This window comes from Uloborus diversus, chromosome 6, assembly GCF_026930045.1.
Source record: "Uloborus diversus isolate 005 chromosome 6, Udiv.v.3.1, whole genome shotgun sequence".
In the NCBI taxonomy this organism is placed as follows: domain Eukaryota; kingdom Metazoa; phylum Arthropoda; class Arachnida; order Araneae; family Uloboridae; genus Uloborus; species Uloborus diversus.
This window is the reverse complement of record NC_072736.1, coordinates 18,940,630-18,960,730: the sequence shown is the minus strand read 5'-3', so window position 1 is coordinate 18,960,730 and position 20,101 is coordinate 18,940,630. Positions and strand designations below refer to the sequence as shown.

General features: G+C 31.6%; 1 protein-coding gene across 1 annotated transcript in view; it reads left to right on the top strand.

Moving 5' to 3' along the window:
* LOC129224253 (lachesin-like) overlaps positions 1 to 20,101 on the top strand; it is a 108,173-nt gene that overhangs the window by 13,021 nt on the left and 75,051 nt on the right. The window contains exon 3 of the mRNA XM_054858679.1: positions 9,992 to 10,199. Coding sequence (XP_054714654.1) covers positions 9,992 to 10,199 — 208 coding nt within the window. The remainder of the gene's footprint in view (positions 1 to 9,991; positions 10,200 to 20,101) is intronic.

Here is a 20,101-nt window from a genome sequence, read left to right as displayed (position 1 = left end):
CACGAATTATGAAGGAAGAGATGACAACTGGAATCATATCTCGATGGTAAGACCACAGTAAACTTCCAATTGTTCCCAGAATTGGTGGCGCGGATAATAAATACGCGGATAAATGGCGAAAAGGCTTTAAAAAAGGGACTAATAATTTAAAAATTGTACTTCTTAAAATATTTGGTTGTACTGATGCATAATACTTTCTACAAACAGTTAAAAAATATACATTAAAGTGAAAATGTTTCGCATTTTTTGCAAAACAGAACTTAACATCAATAAAGAACAAGTATGTGTACGATGAAGAAAGCACAATAAATAAATAAATAAATACAGTGCTGGCTAAATTATTAGACTAAAGAGTTTTTTTTTTTTTTTTTTTTGTATACTATTTGTACTAAAATACTATTTATTTCATTGTTAAAGTACAGTACATACTCTACACTGATTATTACGTTATTTTAGCATAATTTAAAGTTCGCAGGTGGCTGCACTGTCTGCTTTGTTTATGTTCTTTGTTTATCTACCTATCAGGAACATAACCTCAATCAGCTTAAACAATTCACTAGTTCTTTTTATTAGTGTGTTCTGTTATACTTAAAGTTAGTTTTAGGTAATTAGTGAGTATGTGTATGTGAGTATATATAATAGTGAGCATAAACAATTTTTTACCTCCTTTTTTAAAAAGTTAAGAAATGGTGTAAACCTTGTGAAAAGTATGCCAAAAAGACTTAAAATGCTCATCAAGAACAAAGGAATGCATACTAAATATTAGATAATTATTTCACTGTTCGTTAATGTGTCTATAGTTATGTAATGAATAAAGAATTTAATTTTAAAACAGTCTTAGTCTAATAATTTGGCCAGCACTGTGAGCAAATAAATAAATAAAACAAAAACAACTGAGCTAAATTTATAATTTTTCTACAAAAAAAAAGAAAAAAGAAAACAGTCATTGGTATTTGCTTTTGCTGTGAAACTACATGATCCTGATTCTTGAACGACTCGCGAGAATCCACTCGCTGGTAATCTGGAGTTTACAGTAGTTATTTTCGCTACGTTTTAAAAAAATATGGTCGCCTAAATAGGTGGCCTTGAACGTATGGCCACGAATTCAGGGACGCTGACAAAAGTAAATGTCTGAAAGGAAAATGCTTTATGGTTCAAAAGGTTTTGAAAAACATCAACCCAGAAATGAATAAAAGTTAGAAATCAGTTATCTGCAGAGAATATCGAACCATATACAAATCATATAAAAATGCTCTGTTTTTGCATCTTGAAGGGCCTGTTTCAATAAAGTAGTAGAGTGAAATAATTGCTAGAATATATTTACAATACCTGCATACAACGTGTGCCACTAAACGTCAAGATTTGAAGATGCATAAAAAACGATAGTTGTATTTACTCAAAGGTTAGTTAGAAAATTTCGTATACTGATAAAATATTTCGACTAAAAAGTTTAAATGCATAATTAAAAGCTTATCAGAGCAGAATATAATTTTTTTAAGCTTGAGGCTTTTTTCTGAGTGCTTCAGTATTTTTTAAAGTATCAGAGAATATTTCTGCCCAGTTATTGCATTTTCCTCAATTAAAAAAAAAGTGTGTAGCTGAAATATCTATTTTCTAAGCTTTAAATATGCTACCCAATAAAAAGCGACCTGCAACCCAATGCTTTAGAAGCTCCAAATGCGTACAAAATAATGATCCAGAACTGCAGCAAAAGTATTTTTAAGGCGTCTTTGTCTATATATGAAAGCTCATACCTACTCTGCTTATTGCACATTCTATCGAACTTACGATCGATTAGAAAGGTAGTACTGAATATTCGATCACTATTCGATATTCGGCCAAGTCGGTATTTCTATTGAATATTCATTAGGAAGAATTGTGAGTACCGAAAAACCTACCAAATGCAATTAACCTTGTAGTAAAATATGTTTAAAAAATAAATAGTTTTTCAACACGTACTGTGTCTTGTTTTATTCTGCAAGACATTTATTTTCACAACCGTTACTTCTAGATGCATACTTCCAATTGCAAAAATGTACAAAATTAGATTCAGAATGAAGAAGTTTTGAAAGCTTGAAGCAAATATAAAAATAAGTCAAAAAATACAAAATTTAACATTTTATACGTACCCTAAGTCCCCTAACTTATATTTAGGGAACTAATCTCCATTGAAAGATATTACTAACACAAAAAGTTTGATATTAGTACGACCAATATTCATCGAGATATGAAACGCAGCAGTTTGTGACTTATACCTCTTTACACTATCCGTCAATAACACCTTTGGGGGAAAATGTAAAAGTTAACATGGGTTTAAAATTACATGTGTGCATATGGTGCGGTTTTTCAAATTGATTGAAGCTTTGTGGTGTGTTATTGCATAACATGCATAACATGTCCTAACATTTGCATTTCTCTTTGAATAGCAATAAAAAATACAAATTCTTTGGTTTTTTTTTTTTTTTTTTTTTTTTTTTTTTTTTTTTTTTTTTTTTTACTTCGACAACCTGTCATTATTCCGAAAGGGCGATAAGTTTCAATCTTATCTTCTATACGGTCCCTTAAAACTTCGAACTCGAATACCTCCTTGAGTTTTGGTCCCACAAATGTCCCTTAAACTACCAGTCTAGTTGCCACACAACAACAAAAACAAATGGGCACTTTGTCCTACCACTTAGATGATTATCCACACTTAATTTAGTCTCATATAATTCATTTGATACATTTTCTTCTTCATTTTCCATCGAGAACAAGCTTTTTTGTAATTTCTGAAAAACATACATGTATCGTAGCGGACGAGAAAACTACATCATAATTGAAGTTCATTTTCAAGAATTTATAGGGAAAAAATTTTCTCGTAACTTTTGTGACATAAAAGATATGCTTCCTATAGCAAAAGCCGTCTCCAGGTTGCATCCATGTCCTACACACACGCGCATACATACACAACTACACACACACGCACACACATACATACACACACACAAACACATACATACATACACAAACACATACATACACACACAAACACATACATATACACACAAACACACACACGCACATACATACACATACACAAATACATACACACACACGCATACATACAAACACCTACACATACACACATAAAAACATACACACACACATACACACAACTACCCACACATTCATGCCTGCACACAGGCACTAACACATAGCCTACACACACACACACATACCCCCCACACACACATTCATACACACAATACCCACACACTTATGCACGTCTGCACACAGACACAAACACAGATGCCTACACACATATACACATACCCATACACACAAACACACACGCCTACATACACACAGTCGTGATTGCGAAAAACATAATTTGAATTCAAGATGTCAAAATTTAAATTAATTTTTCTTTTTTTTTTTTTTTTTTTTTTTTTTTTTTTTTTTTGTTATCTTTCATTGTAAAAAGCTTTGAATAAATTTTGAATTTCAGCATAAGTTTACTTGCTACTTACAATTTCATTTTATGTTTCCTTAAAAGTATTGCTTATATTCACTAAAAGAGGTACCCGCACGGCTTTTCCCATAGTAGAAAATTAAAAAGTCATTTGGTTTGCCTGTATAATTACAAATAACGGATGATGAATTTCTCGCCAATTGGCTATGTTCATTTGCTCGCCCATGTTACGGTTCCACTTTATGATAATTTGCTGGGTAAAATGATCTTAAAATTTGAATAGAAAAAGAACAAAATCGAATTTTCGAAAAATCGCCTCGAGGTGCACACTCCCATGCTACAAACTAACTTTGTGCCAAATTTCATGAAAAACGGCCGAACGGTCTCGGCGCTATGCGCGTCACACACATCCAGACAGAGATCCAGACAGACTCTCAGCTTTATTATTAGTAAAGAAAATATGGGCATTTCTACCAAAAATGCGAAAATCGTTTAAATGCTTTTGGCAAATACCATTCAAAGTTTTTCATCACCCCTTAACAAACTTTCAGAACATTTGACAACGTGAAACATAATACTAACATTTAAAATTAAATATCAACATTTTTATCTAATATGAACGTTTAAAGAAATTAGTTTATCACTGTGCATGTGTAAAATATATCAATGGGTTGGTTTCTTTCGGTCAAAAGTGCTACTTTTAGTCATTGAAATGGATAGAATGAGCTAAAAAAAAAAAAAAAACATGGACCCAGAAAATACTTTCATTTTCTCAACAGTTTTTTTTAATTACTTTTTTTAAATGACCGAGTTTTCAAACAAGGGGTGGTCTTGATGACGTCACAAATGATGCACTTTGCCGCATCTTTGTACCACGTTTCCACGTTATGATAATCAAGAAACGAATTAAATGTTGCGCTCTACCCTTGCTATCAACCATATCGCTGCCAATACACTTGAGTAAAGATGCGAATTAAATATTTTGGACCGTAAATGGCAACACTGAATGGCATTTCATCATTTGTGATGTCATCGGCAAAAGACGTAAACAATAAAAGCGCTCCGATTTCATTATTTTTTTTTAAATATCAAACTTAAACAAATTATTCAAAAAGTGGTCAGGTTCTGTGTTTTTAAACATGCTCTTTCAGAAAAAAATACTTTCAAAATTTTGGACACGACCTCATTTGTGACCTTCTTAATTTAAAACCCAAAGTAGATGCGCGCAACTCATAAAAAAAAAATCTGTTCATTATGTGAAAAATTTAGAAATACATAGGCAATTTAAGAAGCTATATTTTTATAGCTCTTCGAAGCGCGATGAATTATAGGTGATTGTTCGTAAATAATCTATATTTTTTCATGAATTACACTGAACGATTGCAGGCAAGTTTTGCAAATAATTCCGTATGATTCGTCGCCTATTTGAGAATTATTGAAATTCAGCTCATTAAATGGCAGATGGTCTTCTACATTTTTAAGATACTGATTTGGATTTTTTTCATGACTTTCCAACTATGTTGCCTAAGAAATTTTACTACTACAGTGAAACCTGCGTATAACGATACTGTCTATAACGATAACCAGTCTATAACATTTTTTTTTTTTTTGACCCCAGCAAAATGTTAGCATGAATAATCAAACAGTCTATAACGATAGCCTATATTTTACGATATGTTTTAAGGTTCCAACAGTCTTGTTGTAGACAGGTTTTATTGTATACAACTTTATTATAAATTGTTATATTTCTTACATGCGCAGTCAGAAATTAATTGCTTTAATGGATCATAATTCATCAAATTGTCAACAGCTTTTATCTACTTTTCATAATTCAATTTATCTTGTATGTTGTCAAATTTTCTTAGTATAGGGAGTGCAAAAAACTGTACGTATTTCGATCCAAAAACTTTCAAGCAAAATTTGTATTTTTTAAAGAAATGCTTATGTTTTCGTGATTATAAGGGACACGTTCACGAAAATATTAAACACCAATTGTACATAGAAAAAGCGACCAAACTTACAGAAAAATTAATATCTCATTTCCCGAGAAATACATTTTGCAAGTGATACAGCTTTTTTTTTTCCCGCCAAAGCATTTCATATCATTTGTAAAAATCGTATAGAGTTATATTATGGGGCATGCATTTCAAAACTATTACAAAAATCGTACAAAGAATGCTCAGATTTTCAAAAATACCGAAAATATGACTAGATTTTGGGAAGTTTTATGTAATGATTGATTTTAAATATTAAAAAAATCCATTTATTCACAGTTACTACTAATCTGTAATAAAGCGTTGTCTATGACTTTACATAGTAAAATTTTATTTTGTATGTTTGTGTGTGTGTTTTCTTTTTTACCTTCCCGAAAATTACGTTTCTTTGAGAGAAATATATCTATTGGATAGCTTTTAAAACTGATACGTTTCGAGCCTTCCTTTGTGAAAAAATCGCAGACGTATATTGGAAATGTTTTGTGCCTAAGTGAAAAGAATTATTGAAAACAGAAAAGAAATTGGAGGAATACACATACATAACGAAAAAAATGGAAGTCGATAAGTATCGAAATGCTTTTCTTTCTATCGATTTTCTCATCGGAACTGCTCCTGCTTTTTAAAAGTTTCTCTCAGCTTAGTTAGATTGTATTATTAAATACAATTCTACTTGGTTCCTTTCGTACTTTTTCAATTATCAGGTTATTTCCGTTAAGGAAAAAAAGGTTATGTTTCCTTCACAGTTTGAAAATTATCTTAGGTAAATGAATAATATCTTGAGATATTGCCATGACTGTAGGTGCTTTAGAGTCTCCTGGAAGGGGGAAAATCACAGACATAATTTCATAATGTCTTTGACGTCACTTTTTTTTAAATGTGTAGAAAAAAATATACAAATACAAAAGTGACAACCAGCAACAGGCTCTGGGCCCAGGTAGACTGGTCCTAGTAATTTATAATTCCCAGTGAAGATCAATGGCCCTCTTAAAACTGTCGATTCCCGTGCTCATTACCACCTCTTCCGGTAAGCTGTTCCAAGGTTCCACTACCCTGCTATAATAATAATTTTTCCTAATATTCATGTTAGCCTGAGATTTAAATAGCTTAAAAGAATGACCCCTTGTCCTGTTTTCAGTACTTAACTTCAGCACCGTAACATCTTTCATTTTAATAAATTTAAACAACTGAACCGTGTCCCCTCGGTCTCTTCTTTGCTGAAGACTACATTTTTAGCCTTCGAAGCCTGGAATCATAGTCTAAATGAGAAAGTCCATGTATTAGCCTTGTAGCCCGCCTTTGAATCCTTTCCAATACCAAAAGCGAAGGGGGAAGGAATTGTTTTAAAGGGAATTTTGATCTTCTTTTACGGGAATCTCTTTCGGGATCTGTAGAAATTCAGAGAGTTGCGTCATCCATTTTAGGGAGGATTGGTACCCCTGTTTTTTCAGAACTTTCTTCTAAACGAATGGAATGTCACTTGTTTTGATAAAAGCGCCTGCTCTTGACCTTGAACAACAAAAAAGTGTTTACAGTACGAAAATACAAAGGGGGCTGTGGCTTCAACAGGAAAAAAGGAGAAAGTTTATTCATGAAAAACTAGTTAGGCATGACTAGCTCTGCTAATCAGAACATGCCAAGTCTCCCATTTTGGGACTTCAGTAAATAAAGTCCAATAAAACTCCTTTAAATTATTTTTCTTGGCCACTGTTTGTTGTGATTTGAAAAAAGCTCTATTCAGCTTCATATTCCATGTTTCAAATTTCCTACATTCGCATTAATTATTTTTAGGGAATTTTTTTCCCGTGTAATGCAAAAACAAGAAGTTTTAGTAAAATTAAAATTGTTCTTAAAAACGAATTTACATTCCAAACCTTTTTGAAAAAATTACCAATAAAGTTCGGTTCTCTATCATTCATTTTAAAAAATTTCAAAATGATATCTTAATTACTTGATGAAGAAGAAAATATTAATTGAAGGTCCCCAAAATGGGAGACTTGGTGCTTAATGGGTTAATGTGGATTATCAGTCCAAAATAGTAGATAATCAAACTAGAGGCAAACGTTGTCTCATTGATGCTGAGAGGGTTAATAAAGTGGTAGATAAAGAAAATGTACCTCACCAGTGAGAGTACGCAGCCATGATATGGTTCAACTTGTAAATTTAAGGCAAAGCCAGAAAGAAACTGCAATCTCCGGATGTAATAACTGTATTGTCGATATATTGCCTGCAGTTCTGGGCCATAGCTCTGGCTTCAGGACTGTAACTTACCACCCAAGCTTTGCCTTTTATTTACGAGTTGAACTGCACTATCGCTGCGGACTCTGGCTGGTGAGATAAATCTACTTTATCTACCACTTTGTTCGCACAGTCTGCTTCAATGAGATGACATATTCCTGGTTATTCAATATTACTGACTGATAAGTCCACAACAAGGACGAAACTGCATTATCTGGATGTGATACTTGAGGTGTCGGCAGATTCAATGGTACCTCCTCTAAGGGGCACCTCCGAATAAGGGACACCTCTATTTAAGGGACATTTTTCCTGATCCCAATCCCTTTGAAATGGGACCTTCATGCATTTGCCTCTGAATAAGGGACACTCTATTTAAGGAACAGTTTCAGGGAAAACTTTCAAAAAGTAATACATAAATGCCTACAAAGTATTAAATTTACTGGAATTTAAGAAACAAAATTCAACCGGTGATAGTTTGACATTAACGTGCCGTTATATGATGTATTTTAAAATTATTTTCTAAAATTTACATGCATGTTTTTTCTTCTCAACGAATTATTAAGGTAGGCTAACAGTTGGTGGCCTATGAATAGCTTTATGTAAAAAAAAAGTGAAACGACCGATTGAAATTAGACTGTACATAATTTTAAATTGCATGAAATCAAACAAGTCCATGTAAGGAATTACTTCAAAATAATTCATGTATGTTACAAAACTTTACTATTACCAATTTTTAAATTAAGTTCTTACTATTAAAAAAAATTTTTATTTGTAAAATTTTGAATTTTTTTCAATAAAAATAATATATTATTCTGCATTTTATCTTAAATGTTAATAGTTTATACAGTGGACTCTCTCTATTCTGAATACTCAAGAGACCGAAAAGTGTTCAAATTATGGAGGTATTCATTATAGAGAGAGACTGGATAATACATATGTATTTGCCATGACCATCAAAATGTGTTCAGAATATTGGGGTGTTCACATTAGAGAGTGTTCAGATAGAGGGAGTACACTGTATTTTTTACGAAACTATTCTGAGTTAGTGTACTGGGTAACTGATTTCATACCTATGCCTCCGAAGAGGAGACACCTATATTTAAGGGACAAATTTTCTGGTCCCCTTAGTGTCTCTTATTGAGAGGTTCTACTGTATATGTTTATCTTCGATTTTACGAAAATACGAGATCATCTTCTACTTGTTATATTATCAGCTCTTTTTTTAATCTTTTCCTGAAATTATGGAAAACTCGAAGCAGAGAAGAAAATGTCCTTTGGTCACAACGTTTTGGACAACTGATGTGAATTCTACATTTCAATGTCATCGATTCTTAAATCTGTAGTATGCTGCTGTTAGCACAACCATTTATGTTTCACACTGAAATTTAACAGGAACAAGTTAGTCATTCATTAGTGACTTTCAACACTATTATTGATATGGGTCTACTAGTAAGGCACGCCACTGCAGTTCATTTTTCTGATGATAAAAGCACATTACAGTTTGCACACTCGGACCCTGGTTCAACGAACTTCTATTTAACGAATTGTTTTCTTTTTACCCGACTAAAATGAGGGCAAAAACTTCTATTTACCGAATAATAAACCCCGAATTGACGAATATTTCAACAGCCGAATTTTTTATTATTATTATTTTTTTTTTTTTTTTTTTTTTTTGTTGTTAATTTGAGTTAGGAAATACTGGATTGTTTTCTAAATATCCATATTGTCCAAAGTAGTAACGAAGAAATAAAAATCCATATTGTCCAAAGCAGAAAAAGACTTTTTCTGGAATCAGAAATTTTTGGCGGGCGAAGGGGCAACCAACGAATAGTTTTACTGATGCAGAAAGCGATAATGAAACTCCCATTAAAACTTATTTTTTCAAATGCTTTGCATGGTTTAAAAACTGCAAAAACGTATGTCGTGCAGCAGGCTTCAAATAACACAGGATTTTCTTATCTCCATAACGTCTAAAAAGAACTCTTTTAAATTAAGTATCAAGGAAATTGTCAAAAATCTATTGCTCAGTAGTTTGAAATTTCAAATTAACTATTGTGTAATAACACGTGTAATGCTAAATAAAAAGTGTGCACTTTCTAATCATGGATATTTTTCAGCAGTTGCTTATTAGAGGTTTAAAATATGGTAAATGAAATGTTTAAAAAAAATCACATCCCGATATTACGAATAACCACGATTAAACAGTATATGATCGGGACGAAACGTGTAAAAGTTTCGGTCCCGATGAATCCGTTAAATCGGGATCCGACTGTATAACATTGCTGAGTTTTAAATTTTACTTTTTCCTCAGGCTGCTTGGATTAAAGTGGAGACTAAAGCGATTCTCACCATACACCATCACATCATCACTCGAAATTATCGAATCTCTCTGAGCCACAGCGACAACCGCAACTTCGTCCTCCATATTAGAAACGTCCAAAAAAGTGATAGAGGGGGCTATATGTGCCAAATAAACACCGTGCCCATGAAAAGTCAAATTGGATTTGTCGACGTTCTAGGTAAGTGATATAAAATTTTGAAACTATAAAAGACATAAAGCATGGCAAAGTTAAGTTGGTAAATTAAAATTTTGAAAACAGTTATGTTATGCTGCTTAATGTAAGAAAATGAATTAATTCTCATCGGGGCGTTTTCTTTGACTTAAACCGCTTCTTCTTCTTTTTTTTTTTTTTTTTGTATAAGTATAGAATCTTTTTCTTCGTAATGAAATTCATAATTCACATTCATAAGATAAACAAAAACTGAAAAAATATTAAACTCAACAGAATTTAAGTTTTCAAACGTAACTAAAAATATCTGAGTGCGAATTGTGGCAACTTGCTCCATGCATCGACGAGTACTAGCAATAAAGAACCAAAAATGCGAGGAATTGAAAATATACTGTCGAAAAATGCAGTTAACTTTATTTAAGATACTATACAAGCGTTTTCCGTATTATAATTATCTCTAAATTGCACTCAGTCGTGAAAACGCATTTAGTTGGAATAGGGAATGCATTTATTTATTCTTTCTCTTTCAACAATTTGTTTAACGCTATGCCTTTTCTCATTAAACGCATTTTCTTTATGGTCCTTATTTCGCTACCAGTCGGAGAACAGCAAAGTAGCATTTAACTTCATGTTTTAATCAAATAAGTTTACAATTTATCACGGCATTAATCTGTATCTTAGTTGGAAGTAAAACCATAAATTTCAGAGCTGAACTTTTAATTGTGTATTTTTGAATCTCTTGTGTGCCGTTTGAGAGATATCTCAAGTATAATGTTTTCTTGGTGAGCTCTTTGCGTAAAGAAACTTGCATCCCTGTGGTTGTATTAGTGTCTTGCTTTGAAAATTATAAATACGTGAGCAAGCTTGGCTTAGAGGTAAAGTGGGGTAATTGTTTCAGCTGGTGTATTTCGCTTTGAAGAGTCCAAATGTAAATTTTGTACATTGTTAAAAATAAAGGAAAATTGTATGGTAAATATTACAGCAAAACGGAATGTTTACGGTGTACCAAAAAATTACAGTAAATTGTACCAAAGAAAATAAACGATTGCAGCGCCAATTGATACACCACGTGACATACAGCGCGAAGCACATAACACCGTATTTCCTCTCAGACGACGTGTCCCAAATCGTATGGTTGGCAGCAAAGCCGCCCGCCAATCCGATGGTCCCGAGGTCGAAAGTGCAGTTTTTATTTAGCGTTTTTAACTCTCGTTTTTCTACCAAAAAATTTTACAGTAAAATAGGATTTTACGGTAAAAGTAACAGGCAACATGGATGCCAGTAAGTTTTACAGTAAAATTTCGGGATTTTTTTAAAAGTGTAATTCATTTAAAATATATTTTTATAACTTTTCAAACACTAGAAAACGTCCAAAGCACTACTGAAAAGATAAAAAAAATATTTGCACTAAAAATACAATTTACTACTTAATATAAACAAATGTTTAGGTCTTAGGGATTGTAATGAGGAGTGCAACAGATAACTTTGGAGCAAAATTTAGATAAAAATAAATAATACTTCGAGATATTGTCATGACTGTAGGTGCTATGGAGTCTCCCAGACGTCGGACAACAACAGACGTAATTTCGAAATGTCTTTGATGTCACTTGCTTTAATGTGTAGACGAAAAAGCGAACAAAACTTAGGGAAACAGAATAATTAAACAGTAAGTTAAGGTGCTAAGCCAGGGCTAAAGCATACTCTATACAATATACCGACAGAGAAGTTATCACATGTGGAGGCAGAAGTTTTGACCTTGTTACTGACTGTTTATTACTTGTGATTTCGTCAAGTATATTTTTGAAATTTTTTCAAACACAAGAAAACGTCCAAAGCACTACTGAAAAAAAAAATTAATTATTTATACGAAATATACAATTGAATACTTAATATAAGCAAATAATAAGGTCTTAGGAGCTGTAATGGGGAGTATGACAGATAAATTAGGAGGCAGTTCAATACTAAAACAAAATGTTTCTATTTTGATCCTTTAAGGACTGTAAGGTATGATGTACAGTGTGAATATTTTCTCTACTTAAAGATATTTTATTTTATTTTATTTTTATCAATGATACCTTCGTACCTGCCGTTCGTAGATTAACCAATGAAGGGTATCATGGCGGTTGAGGGGGAGAGAGAACGAGTAAGGGGGAAAACTTGAAAAACATATACATATTCGTACACGCACATACCTATGTATATATATATATATATATATATATATATATATATATATATATATATATATATATATATATATATATATATATATATATATATATATATATATATATATATATATATATATATATATATATATATATATATATATATATATATGGGGGGAAAGGCTTAAAAAAAGATAGTAGCCTCGAAGTGCTGCTCTATTGGGGCCGAGTTACTAGGAATTAATGAGTGAGAATGCTGTTACATATATATTCTGATTTAATACAAAAATATTAGCTGAAAAGTAAATGCACGATGGTACTTAAAAAGACTCTTGGTTAGTAAGGTTGTATACATCCTAGCTGAAATGCCTGGTAACGACCCACTATAAACAACCACAATAAGGACATTTTTCAAAAAAGAAAAAGAAACGGCTTAGTGAATCCTAAATGGGAAATATATGCGTCTCCGTTTCTTCCACAGATGTTTACAGAAAAGGATGAGAAGAAGGGCTTAAAAATAAGCATTCATTTTGGAACTTGAGTATGTAAACAGGAATAAAATATAATATAATAGTGATGGAAAGAGTTACATTAAAACGCATAATATGTAGCGGAACATTGTGAAATGAAGTTCAATAGCTGGTGTCATAATTGATGGGAGATAGGCTTAGTGCGTAATTATCGCTCATTCATGTTTAAATCCAGACGTTCCTCTCCTATTGTTGTCGTTCAGCTAGTAGGGAAAGGAGTTTTTATATCTTCCCAAACTTTTCAAGACGACGAACGCTTTTTGCCGGGCGACGAATGCTTTCGTCTTCTTCTACAAATGCAAAAAAAAAAAATGCATGGTCGTCGAAATCCGATGGTGGACCTCTTTTAGGCTTATGTTCCAAGCTGATGTTGCCACATTTGAAAAAGGCAAACCGTTCCCTGCATCCAATTTCTCTGGTAGCATAATACGTTTTATGAACGTTTAAAATGGATTTCTACGTGTGATGACCATGTTAAAAAGTTTACAAAGCGTCTATAAACGTGATTTGGGCTACCTGTGTTATGCCATTACTAAAAAAATAGTTAAGATCGAACGATAATCGCCCTGTTTTCCACTCTTCCTCAAAGTGGTGCAGCGAAAAAAGGAGAATAAGGGTCCGAATATAAACACATATTGTATAAAAGCAAAACTTTCAAAAATACTATTCAACTTTATTGTTAACATCAGTCACATTAAAACAAAGCTTAAAGAGTTACAATACTAACAGTTATCTAAAACAGTTATATTATGATATTTTTGGGGGCAATCCGTTTGAAGCATAAAATAAGACTGGGTATGATCAAAATTGACTTCCATTTGCAACAATCCAAAACTTATTCCATGTAGCTTAGTCGAATGCAAGTATTTAAAGTATATCTTGCAAAAAATAATATGTAATTTTTATAGAAAAATGGGGGGAAATCAATCTTGGGTAAACGCGAATAAATATTTTTTTATTCAGGGTCGCGTTCTAATGTTCAAGAAATATTGTCGGTATGTATGTTTCTGGTTGTAGTGTTTCCGATCTGTACCGGTAACTGACATGTTAGCTTACACATGCAAAAGGGATTATTCCAGTTTACTGAGATATTTGCACAACCGTTTTGGTGTTCAATAAATTGTAACGTTTGGTAAATTATTAATATTTTTAAAACCTATTTTACGTTTGGCTATATTGCTAAAACTTTGAGCATTTCTGGCTCACAAAAACTAGCAACTGCATAAAATATTTCTTACTATTTTTATTGACAATAAATTTTGACTCGAAAATTGTAATTTTTCGTTTCCGTATGCATACGTTCAAAAAAAAAAAAAAAACGTATATAATGAATTTTGTTTCTCAAGCTTTCAAGATTATTGGATATTTCAAACGGTTTCGAGTTAAGCTTGCCGAAAACATTTGGAGGTGACAGTTCAACGCTTAAATGGTTGAGCTGAAAACTTCTTCAAGCCGTATGAGACTTTTACAATAATGTTCATATGCGAAACAATAAAAAGCAAATTGTGTATAACATTTATAACATTTAAGTACGCTAATGCCGTAAGATTTTTAAAAACATTGTTTATGATTTTATAGTAGGGGAACGTGTTACAAAGTGAAATAGGGAGGCAAAGTAAAATGATGAGATATTAACTCTGCTTTTCTCGCCACCTGTCTAATAATGTTTTCACTATGCAGTAACATGCAGTTGTAGTATTTTCTATTCAAGAAAAAAATTACTTCTGAAAAAAAAGTATGATAATACAAGCAATTTTCAAAAATTAATGCTCTTACTGTAATATTTCTTTGCAAGTAAAATAATATTTTTGTTATTATTAAATGCTAAAGTTCATGTTATTAACATTCTAAATATTAATTCAGAGTTACTAAATTTAGTGTAGTATTTATTTGCTTAATATTAAGCTTATTTGTATTTTAAATGTTTTGTACAGTAGGTCAAAGGCAGGTGGGGTAAAGTGGATGTAGCAAAGTGAAATAGTTCATTTTATTAACTTATTCAATCTTTTATCAAATGACTTACGTATTCATTTACTAATTATTTCATTTACATTCCCTCAATTAATTATTTCCTTTTGTTAACTGATTCATTTTTTCTCATCTATTTACTTGTTTAGTTATTGTTTTATTCGTTTATTGCTTCAGTTTCCTACCATTCATTCATTTATTTTTTTATTTAAGCATTTATTTCATAAAATGTATCTTTAATAATCGAACGAAAAACATTTCACTAGAAAAATACTTTATTTTTTACTTGCCCCTTGGAAAAAAACGTGAAACATTCCCTTTTTTTTTGGAGGTACAAATTTACTGCTAAAAATAAACGAGCTGATGTGTGAATCACATGACTTCCTTTTACTTCAATTTTAATATCATTTTCCCATTATTGGCAATTTTAATGCAATTCAATAGTTTGCTCTCTAAATATCACCACCAGTGGCCAAATTGAAAATAAATTTTTATAAAAAAAATCGCCAAATTTGTCGCCAAGTTGGAACAAACTTGGCGACCAAAAGACTGGCGATATATTGCCAAGTGTCCGCCAAATTTTAACACCACTTGAGTATACAACGAAATAAACAATGATTTCCCCCCAAAAAGGGGCAAAAGACCCCCTTAAAAACACCCGAAAACAACCAAAAGGAGAGGTGCGCAACTAGACCCCACTATACGTACCAAATTTCAACTTTCTAGACATACCGTTGTGGAGTTATGCGACATATATACGCACATACGCACATACATACATACGTACATAAGGACGTCACGAGAAAAGTCGTTGTGATTAACTCGGGGAATGTCAAAACGGATATTTCGAATGTTTATACGTTCTTATGCACTTATCCGCGTGTGATCGGGTTGAAAAAAAACTCAACATTAATTCAGGGGTGAGCAAAATGGAAATTAAGGCCGAATTTTGAGTGATTTTTTTTTTTTTTTTTTGCGAATACAGTACTTCCTTTTTTATCAAACGAAGTAAAAGTAACGTTTCAATGCAATTTTTATTATAAAATAAATTCCTTCTTTATATAATGAAATTTTCAGGACAAATTTTCAACTTGTTCATTTTGAAAAAAGTAAGTTACCTTAACTTTTCATTTTGCCCCACATTTCCCTGCATTTGGTTTTTAAAAACTGCTCTAACTTATAAACCTTGAAAAGCATTTGTAAAAATCTAGAAAAGAGAAAAACTATTTCATTTACGTGCAAAACTACATGCTAGCAAATTTTAAACACTATTCCGTGCAACATGGTAACAAAACCAAATATTTAAAAAGGTATAGCGTTAACCATTATGGAAGAATTTACATTACTTTTGCTCTAAACACTCCTTCACAAATAATGCATATTTCCTGCATCTTGTTAATTCTCCAGGGCTCTTATTTTCGCCGTTATTTAAAACTTCATTAAGCAAAATATCGTTAGCCGAATTTATCCTGCTTTCCTTTCGTTTCCTTCGAATATCATTACGCAGGCAAAGATCAGATCGGTGAAAATTCAGAGTCTTAGTAAAAAAACAATCCTGAAAAATTGCAAAAGCCTAATTTGATAGCTTTATCAGGACGGATATTAATTCGACAGTAAAGAAAATAAAAAGCTTTCGATTTTTCCTTCGAAACTTGTATCCTAAACTAATTACCGTTCCGCGTTATGGTGAGATGCTTTTGTACATATTTCTTTGCATTGAAGGAAACGCTCTAGGTTAGGTATTAGCTTAATGACGCTATTTTCTGCCATCCTTTTTTAATAAATATCTTATTATCATCTGTGCACTGATTACTGAAATGCTTGGGCGATGAAGAGCTGGAGTAATCTTCAGAAACCACTGATATTATTCATTTTGTTAACACCTTCCCGGTTTAATAAAAATCTAAATTAAGTAATGGACATCTTTAATTATAGTTCTGTTTTAGAGAAAACCAATTTATGTTTCAGAAGTCAATGCTTGAAAAACTATGACAGCCGTAGTTTATTGCGAATACATAATGAGCTCAAAACAAATTACTGTTTAAACTATTGACTGCCTATTGATGGGTTTCATATACAAATGCATAGTGTTTAAAAATATATATTGCTAAACTTACTCAAAAGCAAGAATTCTGCCGTATGCTTTTTATTTTATCTAAACACTTTAACCCCTTCAGACCTGGTGTCCGGCATACCGGACAACCACTTTAAACAGCAGCTAATCATTTAATAATTGATTTAATTAGTTGATTTTTTTTTGTAGTTGACTCTTTACATTCTGCTTATTATAATCAGTGAAATAATTTTTCGTTTGGGGATTGACAACACTGACATATAAGGATTGAGAGATAAAGAGTGGCTCATTTTTCCAACCATGGATTTTCAACTGAAAAGCGTGGTTTTTTGCTGATTTTTTTAAAAATATATAATCTTTAATTAATCGTTTAAAACGCTTATATTATGTTTTATAATTGTTTGTAGAACAATTTATAATGATGTTTGTTTGGTATTTTATCGTTTTTGTATATGAAATATTGATTTCAAAAATATAAGTTTGGAATATTGGACGTAGCATAAATATTTTAATTTTTGTCCTACAAGCTCAAAATTTTGTATATAAGATACCCTTTACCATAGTACACTGTGTACCAAATATCAACATTTTTGGTAAATATTTCATAATTCCGACTGAAGGGGTTAACTATTAAAAAAAAAAGGAGAGGAAAAGTGGCCACATGTGAACGTTGTATGTTTCGCTACGAAAATATCAAGCAAACAATCTTTAAAAACTTCTCAATTAATGGCAGTACCAGTCCTACTTCTTGGCCAAAATTTTGGAGCAATAAGACAGCTTATGTTAAGGCCCCTATAACTAGGGAGCCGACGCATCCGCCATTTTGGATCATCGTGACCGTCTGTTTTTGAGCCATTGCTACAGGATGAGTTATTAAAAGACGCAAGAAAGAATGTTAAGATCATAAAAATAAGTGAATGTGCCACAGTGTACTGTGCTAATAGTTCACAGAAAGGATTTTGTTTCTTTCAATTTCAAAATTAATAACCCAAGATAAAAAATCTATTTTATTGACGATTTGCTGGAAATTCGAAGCTAAAACTCGGCAGTGCGAAAGCAGTAAAAATTGTTATGTAAATTCTCGGTACTACTTTTATTACCATGGAATAATTTATTCTGAAGAAATATGCTTTTTTGTTTTTTTTATGCAACTGTTTTATTTTTAAATCTGTTGATAAATTAATTGCTAAGATCCAGAAACGCAATGGTGCCAAAAATAAGACTAATAATTCATTACATTGGAAATTCAAGTATACAGTATCAGCACATAAAAATACATAGTTACACTAATACTACTAAGAGCATTAATAATGTAAAGTAATACTAGTTTCATAATTAATTAGCAAGTTAATTAAACATACAAATAACCGGATAATAATAATGTATGTAATATTTCATCAATTGAAATGTTTTCGATTTCTTGATGTTTTGTTGATTTGTTTATTTGTTCAAAATATGACACTCTGTAGTTCTAATAAAAATTCGGGTTGAAAACGGATGCATTCGCTAACATAAAATGAATCTGAAAGGAAGCGAAAACACATCGAGTGTGGTAATATTTCTCCGACTTTTGATCCAAAATGGCGGACAGTTCGACCTGGTATATGTAGGGGTTCTAGCTTATGTTTCTGTGGTGAAAACTTCTTTGTTTTAGCTGGTGTTGTATGTAAATTTATTGCTGTCTACTTCAAGTGAAAACATATTTAAAACAAAATAATTAGCTAAACAAATTATTGAAAACCATTATACGAAAATTCAAGTAAATTTATGACAGTTGTTTAAATTTTTCAATTAAATTAAGAATCCTTCCTCTTTAAAAAATAGTTCTGAAGTAGGTGACGGGGTATTTGTGAAGAGTTTCCATATCCTCTCCGTAATATAAATATTAGTGTAAGGTTATTATAAGTATTGAAAAGGATGTAAAGGTTTATAATTTATATTTTACTGTTCCTAAATGGTTGGCCAACAATTTTGTGTTAGATAATATTTTCAAGAAAAAATATTTTCTTTTTACTAAACATTGAAGTATAAAATAATTTTAAATCTCATCATCATATTCTGTATGTAGCTTAAACGCACTTTATAAAAAGAGTGAACTTTACATAATAAAGTTTTTTTTTGCATTGTTTAGTCTTAGTATTTTTCCTGTCGATCCTGTGATTAGAACATAATACGAAACTTTCAAATTTGATAGTAGGCAGAGCTATATAATACTGGATTTTTTTTTATTGAAAGTTACCGTACAATTTAAACTTACACAAACAACTGTTACTTGGTTACAAACCCTTCAGTGTAATTGGTTTAGACGTATACGTTTCATATTAAAGAGTTTTTCATTGAAATATGATGCATGTCCTGTATTTTTCAATCGTGTTCATATGTGCCCCCCTATAAAGGCACATGTGAACAATTGAATGAATATTCTTTTAATTCCCTAAAGTAACGAAATATTTGATTAAAAAAATCTGAAAATCTGATTCTAGGGGACAACGAAAAGACTATTTAATCATGGAGACAGTTTTGCTTTGAAAAATTGATAACTTTTTTTGCGATATTAAGAAATGAAAAAAAAAGTGTTTATATGAACTCCCTTTCCCACCACCCAGTTATATTAATAAATAAATTTCAATTTTAAAAAATCCTTTCACATTCTTTGAAAGCTGCAATCTGAGGATTCATAATGATCTAGAAATAACTTAATGTTCAAATTATTAACAACATAATATTGGATGAAAAATTTTCATAGAAGCTTCGTGCTGCAATATGATTAAAATGAGAGCCAAACCCAATAAAAACCCGATATTACATAATATTGGATTTAAATTAAAGAACTCTAACAACTTTTTTTATTTGGTATGCATACTTTAAGAAACAAAAAAAAATCTTGTTATATTATTAATTATATTTTCACAAAAAAAATCATTTCATATTCTAGAAATAATTGCATGAAATTGCCTTAAATAACTTATAGAGTAAAACAGTATAAGCTAAAGAATTACTATGGTTGAAACTACTTACTGCAGAAAACTAGATTAGAATGTGCATGCATGGTGTTTGATAATTTACACTTTCCAATTTACTCAATATAATGAAACTCTGTCTCTTCATTTTTATAAACACACGCTAACTTTTTATTTTTCACGGCGCACTTCCATAAAAATTAAACATTTT